The following is a 12,247-nucleotide window of genomic DNA, read 5'->3' as shown; positions in this document are numbered from 1 at the left end:
AAATATGGCCTTTAGTTGTATGAGATACCTTGGTACACTGTTGCATGTCACGCAATATGCAAAGCACTTTCACTATAGTTTTCGAATTAAAAACAATGCAGAAAATGTATATTTTCCATTTTTCAAAGTACAGAAAAAGAACTTCATCGCTTTCTAATTTCAATTATTTTGTTAGAACCCATTTTTTAAATCCCGGATATTGCTACAGGGGCTCCCTGAAACAACTGAGATGCCGTATAGAAATTGTCACTGAGATGACACCTGGGAATTACCACTGGGATGCCACCTGGGAATTGCCACTGACATGCCGTCTAGAAATTGCCACTGAGGTGCACCTGGGAATTACCAATGGGATACTTTCTAGAAAATGCCACCGAGATGAATTAACACTGAGATGCCGTCTAGAAATTGGCACTTAAATGCCGCTCAGAAATTACCACTGAGATGCCCCTTAGACATTGCGACTACAATGAAACCTGGACGCATACATACTTTCGGAAGCTTTTCATTATACGCTAAATAAACCTTTTCAACAAAACCACATATTTTATTCGAAAACGTTAATTGATACGTCTGGAATTTGTAAATTGTAAAATACTGCACATTTGTCATGATTGCTGATTCCAATGTACCAAGCGAATATAATTAATATATAAATAATATAAACTACACGCTCCTTATAAAATAAACTGATCAACTGTGTATGATTACTGTCATCTACAGGAAATAATTTATTCTGGTCCGTTTTTATTTTCGTGTCAGACGATACCAGCAATTTGTTTGTTGCGTGACCGGATCAATAAATTTGGACTTCTTTGTATTACACGTTTATTCTTGTACACCGATATGTGTGATACAACACTACACCGATAAGTATATATATTAGACAAGTTCTATGCAATTGACAACGATCGCGAATCGAGGCAGTCACGATGAGTAGTCTCCATTGCATATTTGTTTTTCTGGCACTGGCAGTTGTCAGCAAGGTATGGAAAATGCTTAATTGCTTGTTTGTTTTAAGTTGACTACAGTATTTTTACTACATTAATTTTATTGGCTAATTGTTATGATTTATTGGTGGGCATTTATGATCGCAGGCTTGCTGATAAACATGGTTTCCTGCCAAGTCTGTGGCATGTTACTAAGGGTGCGTGTTCAAATTCCATGTGGCTGGCACTGCAAATGTTTATTGGGTTGTACCAAAGTCTAATGAAAGAGAAAACATTGCATCCGATTAAGACGTTCAGTGTACCTTTTGTCAGTCAGTTGCCAATATTTGAATAAACTACAATCTTATTTTCGCCTCGCTTAAGACTTTTTGTTGAAATTTGTTAATAAAAAATGCAAATTAAGTATTCTTAAACTAACAAATATGATTAAAACAAATAGTGCCCCACCACAATCGGTGTCGATATTAACAGCTGCATTCACTCCCGTCGCCAATTGTGTTATCAACCTCGTGCACCACGATTAATATATCAACATTTTGATATCTGTTTTTAGCAGACCTTTGAATTTTGTTATGAAGATATGTTAGACACTCTTAATTTTATAACCTGATATCACTAAATGACAGTGCTTCTCGTTATAAACTTCGTGCGCCACGATTTATATATCAAACTTATGAATTTTGTTTTGTTTGTAGTGCATTCTTAATTTGATAATCTGATTACATTAGAAATATTTTACGTCACATCAGATGATATATATTATAGAGGCTTAAAAAAGCAGTCACGATTTTAAAGTAGCTATAATTTCATATATGCATATCATTTTTCAAATTATTGTTACATTATGTTGGCATAGTTCCCTTCAGTTAATGACTAACATATCAGAAACAGAAGATACGGCAATTCATTGTTTTCGGCCTTCCACATATTAAAATTATAAGACTATTTATTTATTAACAAACTCTAACTAGCAATATGATAACGCTTTTCTTCGAATGTTTTTAAATGTATGTCCTCAGATACAGCTCCGTATGTTTTAGACTGATTATATCCGAATAGTACGTTTAAAAAAATGATGGATATTTCCATTTAACTATAGTTTTTTGAGGGTATGCTTCAATTTACCCTGAAATTTTTTCAAATAAACACTTTTTTTTAACTTTTCCGTGGCGTGTTTCTAGAGTAGTCGATTGTTGGTTATGTAATCATGCCATATATATGTACTGCTATTTCCACTACCAGAAAGATATCTTTATAATATACCATAAATTAAATAAATTTGCGATTGTTGTTTGAATTCTTATTTAAATTTTATGTAACCACGGATTAAAAACATTTTATATTATTGTTGATATAAACTCCTTGAATTGGTAATGAATATATTATTATAGTTGTAATAAAATGATGTTGCATTTATTAACATAGAATTTAATTTATTTTGTATTACAGCCTAGCATTGCTGATGAAGGTAAGAATGTGTTTTTAATTTTTACGTAATTTGCGGAAGTTCCAGGGAACATTTAGTTACAGTATTTGTAATAAATGAACGAGCATTTTGGCTATAAGATGTTTTGAACATACCAGAAAATCCGCGAATCGATACTGTACGAAATCGCTCGTTTGTTAGATTTGTAGTTGTATGTAATTACCGCGTTGATTGGCTGTTTTTAGAATTGTCGTCTTTCGTGACAGGTCACCATCGTGTCGATAAGGTCTTATTGCTTAAGTATTGAATGTTCTTCGGTTGATGGTTAGCTGATTTTGTATGTATTATTTTTTGAATTTGTATCGTGTGGCACACAGTCACAATCTATACTTACCAACATGGTCCACGATTCAACGTCCACAAGCATATGAGGTTACAGAGAGAATGTCATAAATTATGCACACAAACATTCGTTTGTTAAAACATTCAATACCACATATTATGCACACAACATACTAGTTGTACTGCGTTGTAATGCTATACATTTAGATCTATTCATTTATTTTTATCAGATCAACCGCATGTTATTCTAATATTTGTGGATGACATGGGATGGAATGACGTACATTGGCACAACCCTGATATTGCAATGCCCAACTTGATGGATCTCGCCGACGATGGCGTCATATTCGAACAGTCTTACACCCATCCCACATGTACACCGTAAGTGATAATATCGTTATTGTGAATGGAATGTAGTTAAAATTGTTCATTCAAGTGTAATACCAATATGTGTAATTACATGATAGCATATAGGTTAAAGTTGAATTTTAGTGTCTTGCGTCAATCATAACTTTTGCGCTGGTACAGCATCACGACAAAAAGTGTCTCTATCCTGTGTATATGCAATATACATCTTAATTACTATACTATATATATATATATATGTAATTCTTTAGATCAAGAGCTGCTATGATGACGGGATTGTATCCTTTCAAAACAGGAAATCAAGTAAGAATTTGTTTTTATATTTGAACACAATTTATCTTGCTTTCAATTCAGATTTACTTGCAAATTACGTTACTAAATACGTTTGACCAATATATTGATAAATGCCACTTCCCAATGTTGTCTTAATTCTCAATAATTAAATTTATTATATAGATTGTATTTATATTTATATTTATTTACAGCATCAAATGGTGTTCAACCTTCATCCTAGTGGGGTTCCATTGAATTTCAAACTATTACCAGAAAAACTTAAAGAAGTTGGATACGCTACTCATATGGTTGGAAAGTAAGTAGACAAATTGAACGTGTTTATTACAATCTGATGATATTTGTGTTTTCAAAAAAAGACAGCAAACCATAACTCTAAAACAAACATTTGACATTAAGTAATTATCTTACTTTACTCATACAATTTTAGCACACCTTGTTTTGTGGATTTCAGAAACAAACCTAAATGCGATGTGATGCTTTAGGATATCAGTAGCATGCAATGAAATACTGTAAATAACATATAATCATAATATAATATATATCAAGAATATTTCTAAATATTTCTATTATATATTTCTTATTTCTAAATGTTTTCCAAATTTGTTTTTAGATGGCATTTAGGGTTCTGTAAAGATGAGTATCTACCAACAAATCGTGGTTTTGACTCACACTATGGTCTATGGACATTGGGCGTCGGTGACTACGATAAATTGAACGGAGTACTATGTAAGTTAACTATTGACAAAACAGTATTTTGTCTAAGTACATTGTTTTGTTCACTTCAACTATGTGTTACAAACATGCCAGAAAAGAGATTGTTATGTCGGATTTATAGTCTTTGTCACAAATGTTCTACAAATTTACTAATAAGTTTTGTTATTTTTCAAGTATTTCAGTTCAGTATTAAATAATACTAAAAGAAAGTTCTGCGCATATTCGGATGTTTAACTTTACGTCTGAGATATTGTTCATAATGCATCCTTACAATAGAGTTCCATTGTACACCCTGTAGTCCCAAATTATATGTGACTACGAATGTTACAGTAATGGTATTATGCCACAGATATGATAACAAATTGTTGTGAGCGGGTCAATTGAGATGGATATTTGACTTGTCCAATTCACCCATCTTGATTTGTCTTTCCAGCTCCTTCGGCAGGATATGACTTCCGTGACAACTTGGAAGTGGTACCAAAAAGTGACGGTTATCTTGCAGTGAGTATATGTATTATTATCGTCATAATTTAATGTCTTTGTCATTTGGTATTTGAGATAGAGTCTCAGTATACACTCATTGATCAACATCTTATTTATACTGTTTATTAAAATTGTAGTAAAGATTGATGCCATGCATTCAAGATTCTGGTGAAAAACAAAGAAATAATATATTGTCAAATTATATCATATCATATCATATCTTTCTTTCTACAGTTAATGCTTGGTGATAGAGCAGAGGAAATAGTAAATAATCATTCCCCAGAAACTCCACTGTTCCTTGTGTTTACGCTGGACATCCCTGCTAAGCATCTGGAGGTAAATATCTTATTCTGTTGGTTACAGTAAATTAACAACAATAGTACAATAAAGATAAATTTAGTCTACTAGAAGGAACTCCTTTAAAGGAGATAATCAAAACATGCATATGATGTCAGTTTCTTATTATATGTGTACATGTTTTTATTTGTTACGTGTATACATTTATATGTGTGTGACATTCTTCAGATTCCAGAAGAGTATGAAGAACTATATGCAGATATCGAAGATGATAGAACTAGGCAATTTTATGGTATGTGAAGCAATTCCATATGAATATAGTTGTATCTAAGGATATTAATACCTGGCTTGGGACACCACACGTCATTCAAGTAAAAATCAAAACAATTATCACAGGGCATTCTTGGTCATTAGTACGATGATAAATGACACGACAAGGCATCATATGGCATTCCTTCCAATCCTTTCAGTTGTAATATATGATTGCCAAATTTGAAAATGAAAAGAAAAACATTTTAGTATTTTTACTATTACAGGAAAGTTGACTATGATGGACGATATAATTGGCGGTGTAGTGGATGCGTTGAAAGACCGTGACATGTATGACGATTCGCTATTCATATTCATAGGAGACGTAAGTGTCTAATGTGTGATATTTTTAGTTAATTTGTTTAATCATTGTAAACGTGTTGATGTTTTACTCACTTTATGACTTTCTGTAGTTGAGTTCATATACGAATACACATTCACATGAGTAGTTAACCTCTCTCTCTTGAATAAAGTTTAAAGAAAGCATCGGCCTGTTTATATTTATTGATCTGAATTTTGAACCGTTGTTTATTTTTATTTATTTTTAAAAAATATTTTTTGTGGCAGGCGACAGTTCCGGACATTTAGTGTAACTGTTGTCTCTCCTGACCTTTTTTCTGTATGTGCAAATTGCAAGTGCTAGTGCCATTTTGCCACATAAGTCATATTAATGTTTGGGACTACATAACAGGGCTGTGTGGCCATCTCTCTGTCAAATGGCAATTTAACCAAGGTTCCCCCAAAGTCGCATTCGTTAGTGAATGAATCTCGGCCAGTGGAATTGGCCTTGCCATTGAGTCTGTGGCACACTCACCCTTGGTAGGAGTCGACCCTTTGATGTTCAGCCTAAGGTAGGATTTGAACTTGGGTCTACCGATCATGAGTCTGATGCGACAACCACTATGCTACCAGTTAGTGTTTATATTTATTTACACAGAATGGAGCGTTATCATCTCAAGCTGGGTCCAACTATCCATTCCGCGGTATTGCTGGAACGCTGTTTGAGGGCGCTACTCGCGTACCATCTATTGTCAGTGGGAAAGGAATAGAGAAGACTGGATATAAAAGCAATGAGTAAGTTGAGTGATTGACAATTTCACAACCGTGCTCACACCTAATTTTAATGTCTTAGTTGGTGTCATTGACAAAATGTAAACTATATAAACATATAATCTGATTCTGTTGAGAAGTCATTACTCTATCCGATTATTCATGTATAAGACTTTCCGCATTGTTGTTTTGAACCTTTAATTAAGTTAATTTCCACTTGGTTCATAGGTTATACAGCATAGTCGATATACACAGAACAATCCTTGATGTGGCTGGGGCAAAAGCTGGTGAGTTAATACAAGTATTTTGTCAACTTTTATGTTTCGCCATATAAGGTCAGATAATAGGCGTTTTGACATTTACAACGAATTACTATAATTTGTTAAATTGTATTTGATAGAGCCTGAACTTGACGGTTTAAGTATGTGGCCTACATGGTCAGAAGATGAACCATCGCCAAGAAATGAAATTATCTATAATATCGATGATGATCCAGTGTCCCCTGGTGCTGCTATCAGGTAAGCAATGATATATTTATATGTGTATGAGGGGTTAGTTGGGTAAAAAGCTGTTTTTATTTCTGGTTTGTGAACAAGAATTGAAAAATTAGTTTGTATTAATATTTAGAATAGTAGTAACTGAATAAATGATCCAGCAAATGAAAACGAGTGTGTTCTGCAAAACAATGTTCTATTCTATATATCACGAACCTATGGTGGAATATAACATATATGCATACATACTCATCATGAATTATCTTTTGTATGTTTTAAGGATCGGAGACTATAAACTGATTACAGGACATCCGGATTTATTGTATCCATATCGGGATATCCGTTTAACAGGTAAACATATATGCACCCAAAGAATTCTCGGTTGAAATTTTATCAACCAAATTACTGAAAGCTTATTGTATATGGATGTAGAGGGGATAGTGAATACAGTGGATTTGCATTCACCATGTCTCATTATGATTACACGATCTGACACATGTCAATGTATATTTATTTCAGATAACTATTACAACTACGGTGACCCCCCAGCAAGCGGATTGCCAACTACAGATCAAGAAGCAAACGCACCGGCTCCACAGAACGTAGAATACTTGTTCAATATCGTAGGTAAGAATGATGTTTTGTTTTTGGAGAATGAAGACAGAATGATTAGGCAAATTATGAACATACAAACAAGCACAGCCACTAATTCGAAGCGTATAGTCCCTCGATGCAGACGCGCGCATTGATCGCCACTCACAAACGACGCTTCTAAACATGTTTTCAATGTGTATATACTGCCACTTCCAAAGTGAGTATTTTATTCATTCAATACAAAAACGTGTAAATTGTGCAAAATCGTGAAATGCTACTCCTATCTTACTGCATGCTCATTTGAGATTATTTTCAGGTTAACACCAGTGGCATTAGTGGCCTCCACGCTGTTTGACATGTTATTTTGTTATTTCCACTCATGAAAAACGAACATTGAAGAGGTGTCATATGAATAACTACTAATGTCTCTCTTTCAATGCAGATGACCCAGAAGAACGACACGACATCTCCGCTGACAATCAAGATATAGTACAAGATTTACGTGATCGATTGGATGAACATCGTAAATTGCTACATCCACCAGTAAACCAAACAACAGAGCTAGCCGGTTCCGCCGCGAATTTTAATGATGTCTGGTCGCCTGGTTGGTGTTAAATGGCCTGAAACATACACTCAAATCCTACGACATCTCCATTCGTTTTTAATAAATTTTTAACTACTGAATCTATAGTATCCCTTACTATTCAATACTTATTTTCTGTCTAATATTACCTATTTAATCTGTTAATGTACAGACTATATTTCATTTGTAGCTTTCTGTAACACGTGACAAGAAATATCCCCTTGTAGGTTCGTTGGGTTTTCAAAGGTATCAAATAAAAGTTCATTGTTAAGATGACGAAATTGTGCTGCTCAGTAGTTCATTATGAGAACAGAATGTAAAATATATTTTTTTTTAATTTATACCTATGTTTCACACTAGACTCTTTATAAATACAAAACCTAATTATTCTGAGGATTGAACAAATAATTTTTCAATGATATAATCTATATTTTACTGAATTGATAAAAATAAATCAACAAAAAATTCCGAATGCACATGGAACACAATAATCTTGCATTTTTACCGGAAAATGTATCAAGCGTGCCGAACATTTGAACATTGAAACAAAATGGCTGCCTGCTGATTATCCTTCATCGAAATTTCAAGAAGAACGTAAAATGTTAAGTGTTAGCCGAGCTCTGCTATCTGCAATGCATATTAACACGCGTCTAATCTATCACCGTGTGATGGTTTGCTCACCGGGCAACAACATTTCATACCTGTGTCAGGGGCGGATCTAGGATTCTGGAATAGGGGGGGGGGATAAGTTGGCCGAAGGCCAGGTTCGCGAAGCCCTGTTGGTTGTCGGCCCCCTCTAAATCCGCCCATGTGTGTGGGCATTAGTACGCAACTACTCTGTGAGGTTCTGTGAGTTAGCCGTGTTAATTGAACTTTCCCCAGGTGGATAAAAAACCCATATATTATGGGTGACTCACAGTCCTTGGGAAATTGGCGAATACTGTTGCCCGAATAAGGCCAGTAAATAGTTATTTTTTATAACAAATCTCATTCGGATTCTACTCAGTAAATGTGGAGAAAACGGGCACTGGTGAATATTTGTCTGAGAACAATTGTATTTGATGTTGAAATTATTATATATGGGCTATTTTATCTCCCGCGTCCTCTCTTCCCCAACTTTGTTTTAACTAGAGAAGATTAACTTTCTAAGCACTTTTTATAAAAAAAAAATACAACAGTTTGTCCAACTGTAAAGGCACATTGCAAGGTCTATATACCCATATGTAATACAGCGTCAATACATAATTACCATTTTCCATACGGCAATATATATGAATATATGTGATACTTAATAGACTAATGCATCTTCAATTGATAATGTCAAACGTTCATTTGTATATTTGGACTATACGACTTTTGTTGAAAGATCTACGGTTTGGTATGCTATTTCCACTATTCAACGTGTGAAGTATTAACGTGACCTGTTGATGTTGGTTTGACCCATGTTTTTGTCACTACATAGTTTCGTGCTATATATACCTATACAGTCAGAAAATTGTCTACAAGTTGTTGGAGTTTTTACACAAAACAGTGTCAACAGTAATGGTGTTTAAAAAGTTTTTAAAAATTGATGAAAACTTAAGTTCATGTTTCGAACTATCCTCGAATACAACAAGGAGGTTCAAATGGTGTAAAAAGAACAAACGTTTTATCTCGCACCTCATTATGTTAACCACATGTCACAAAATTATATATACATTACTGTCCCAGTAAAAAAGTTCTTTGGAGTATTGGGCGAAATACACGTGGGTGAAATGTATGTTATCGTAATAGCGAACTGGTGACAAAATAGATCAATTAAACTGCACGGTTACTATGAGTTTCATGTTGTCTGCCATTTAAATAAGACAAGCAAATTATTTGAAAACCGCCCTCAATATGTGTAATATGTTGACAGTTGCTTTATTTAAACTGTTGTTTTGGTAATTGCTGATTTATACGCCGTATTTGTAAGAGAAAAGTAATCGCACAATCTAATTTGTATAAATCCATTATCTGTCGTGCATAATTTCAGAAGATGCATTTAATTTGGATGAAACATACAGTACACAAGACAACGTATATTTCAGCAATATACTACCATTACACTCAGGACTATCAATTATGATCAAACATCAATTGTGAAACAAAAGTCTAAAAATTGACTTGTTTTGCACTCAAATATTAAACTCAGTTATCAGTCAAAAGAAATGAGAAAATGGGGCATGTTTGAAAATAAAACAATGCAATGACGTGATTGTTATGAGAACTAGTTCAATACAATACTCTCAATTTGAGTATCCCAGGAAGCCTTGAAAGTCGATCTTACGCATACGATTCTTTATATGCTAACGTTCGTCAATGCAATGTACATTATATCCCTAACTAAAAACAATAACGGCATTAACCACAATAGTATACATTGCGCAAAATTATGTTCTTAATGAATATATTAGAAATAATAATCTGGTAAATATGTTCGATGTTTTCACAGTGATGGTTTAAAGCCTGGCCCGTATTTATTAACCTGGAACGTCTTTTGATTTAAAATTACATATATAAGGTTTTAACACGCTGATAAATTAACATACTTATATTTTCGGGGCATGTTATTGCATGTATCACAATTTTTTGAACTTGTGTAGATATTTATATATAATAGGGGGAAGTAAACAGCGTGTAAACATTGGCTCCATGCTTTAATATAATAGTAACGCCGGTGCAAAGGTCAACATCATGTCATCTTAAAACTTTACTTTCCAGGGTATTTTGGCTGGCAAAGTATTGACTGAAACAAGATGGTACAAACGCACATAGACTTCATGAATGATCCAGTGAAATGACTTTGAGCGACGCTATCTTTGATCGATATAAACTGACGAGCTTAGTCTATGTTAGACGTAATTGACGGATTATACAGCCTAACCGTCGAAATGTGTACGAGCAGACAACAACCACGCACATTACATGTGTTATCTCCGTTCTGTAACAGGAATCAAAAAACACGTCATCCTTGGAATAAATAAATTAACACATATGATAGCCATTTCGGTTAATACATTGCGTGTACATATGACGGCCTTGTGTACGTAAAATTAATACAAAGGAAAACGTGAAATACAAAATGACTCGTATATCGTAAAATAAAATTTGACTAATTAAAAATAAGGCAATACATACCCCTTCTAACGGTATGTTATCGCGTGTATCACCATCATGTTATCTAATCTCAAAATTAATTTTCAATACAATTTTTAGTATCAGTTGAATTTTGTTATTTTTTCAAGGGGAATGAACAATATGCAAACAAAAATCATCGTCATGCTCAAATAAAGTAGTGCAACTAGTAACAATATATAACACAATACAATAAAACAATGCAACGTGACTGACACCGCAATGACTCGTGGGGATAATAATCTCTTCAGGATAACTTAATAAAACCATATTTGTTCCTACAATTATACATTAGTGAGAAGGAGATACCCAATACACCAGTTACATTATTGACGTGCTGAAAACGTGTGTGTGAGCATGCGCATTACAACTCTTGTGGTAGTCAGACGTAATAAATATCCTTCATACTATGTAAAGACAACAATGTTATTATGAATGCATTAATAAACAAGAAACACTACCTTGGTTTCTTTTGTTTTTTCCCTCTGAAAATATGAATAAACGAATTGAAAGTTTTCATTGCTGAGATATTCTATTTTTTACGATTACTTTTGCGTATGAATTATATATGTAATGTTCGTTTGTCATTGTGGACGTCACATATGCCGACATATGTTAGCGTATATTCTCAATTTGATATTTTTATTTGAAATAATTTCTGTCTATAAATTTACCAATACCTGCAACTTTACGGACATGTTGCCACATGTCTCGCAAGCCCTTCTAAAATTTTCAAGTCGTCTCTACCAGGGGTGATCATTGCTATATAAAGTGGTGTGAAACAAGCATATACGCTATTTTAATTCACTGTTATACCAAATTGTATTGCACTTTTAAAAGCGACAACGAGTAATTCTGTCATTTAAATTGTATACAATCGTGTTTTACATTGGTTATTTTGTATCATGTCATTGCATGTAGTATGTTTTTATTGCACATGAATATTTTTTTTTCAAAATTCCACTACACTGTTTGTTGAGTCATGGTACCAGTTATTATTATTCAACTCATTAATTTTTCATACTCCTGTCACACACAACCTTGTATATCACACGCGACATGAAAGCGGATACTTTTGTTAAACACGCATAACAAACAATGAATGGTATGTTATACCCGCAATAAATTATTCTGACGTCACAGTAGACATTGTCTGGAACAACGGCAAGTCTTTCATGAGTCGATTGTA

General features: G+C 33.8%; 1 protein-coding gene across 1 annotated transcript; it reads left to right on the top strand.

Annotated features, from left to right (window-relative positions):
* The first annotated feature begins 907 nt into the window (after positions 1-907).
* Positions 908-8,183, top strand: LOC100369267 (arylsulfatase B-like). The gene is made up of 16 exons (XM_002732459.4): positions 908-986; positions 2,400-2,418; positions 2,949-3,099; positions 3,336-3,387; positions 3,570-3,673; positions 3,989-4,104; positions 4,526-4,593; positions 4,810-4,911; positions 5,101-5,164; positions 5,409-5,506; positions 6,119-6,255; positions 6,460-6,518; positions 6,632-6,749; positions 7,006-7,076; positions 7,245-7,352; positions 7,762-8,183. The coding sequence occupies exons 1-16, from the start codon at positions 933-935 to the stop codon at positions 7,932-7,934; spliced, it is 1,494 nt and encodes a 497-aa protein (XP_002732505.1). The 5' UTR covers positions 908-932; the 3' UTR covers positions 7,935-8,183.
* The last annotated feature ends 4,064 nt before the right edge of the window (positions 8,184-12,247 follow it).

The sequence above is a fragment of the Saccoglossus kowalevskii genome, chromosome 13, assembly GCF_978046115.1.
Source record: "Saccoglossus kowalevskii chromosome 13, keSacKowa6.1, whole genome shotgun sequence".
Taxonomy (NCBI): Eukaryota; Metazoa; Hemichordata; class Enteropneusta; family Harrimaniidae; genus Saccoglossus; species Saccoglossus kowalevskii.
This window is presented reverse-complemented; position numbering and strand designations above follow the sequence as displayed.

Excerpts from the sequence above, each read along its gene's own strand:
- LOC100369267 (XM_002732459.4), top strand. The coding sequence starts at position 933 with ATGAGTAGTCTCCATTGCATATTTGTTTTTCTGGCACTGGCAGTTGTC. Across the intron at positions 3,388-3,569 it reads CTTTCAAAACAGGAAATCAA|CATCAAATGGTGTTCAACCT; the intron begins GTAAGAATTTGT and ends ATTTATTTACAG. Across the intron at positions 6,519-6,631 it reads TGTGGCTGGGGCAAAAGCTG|AGCCTGAACTTGACGGTTTA; the intron begins GTGAGTTAATAC and ends TGTATTTGATAG.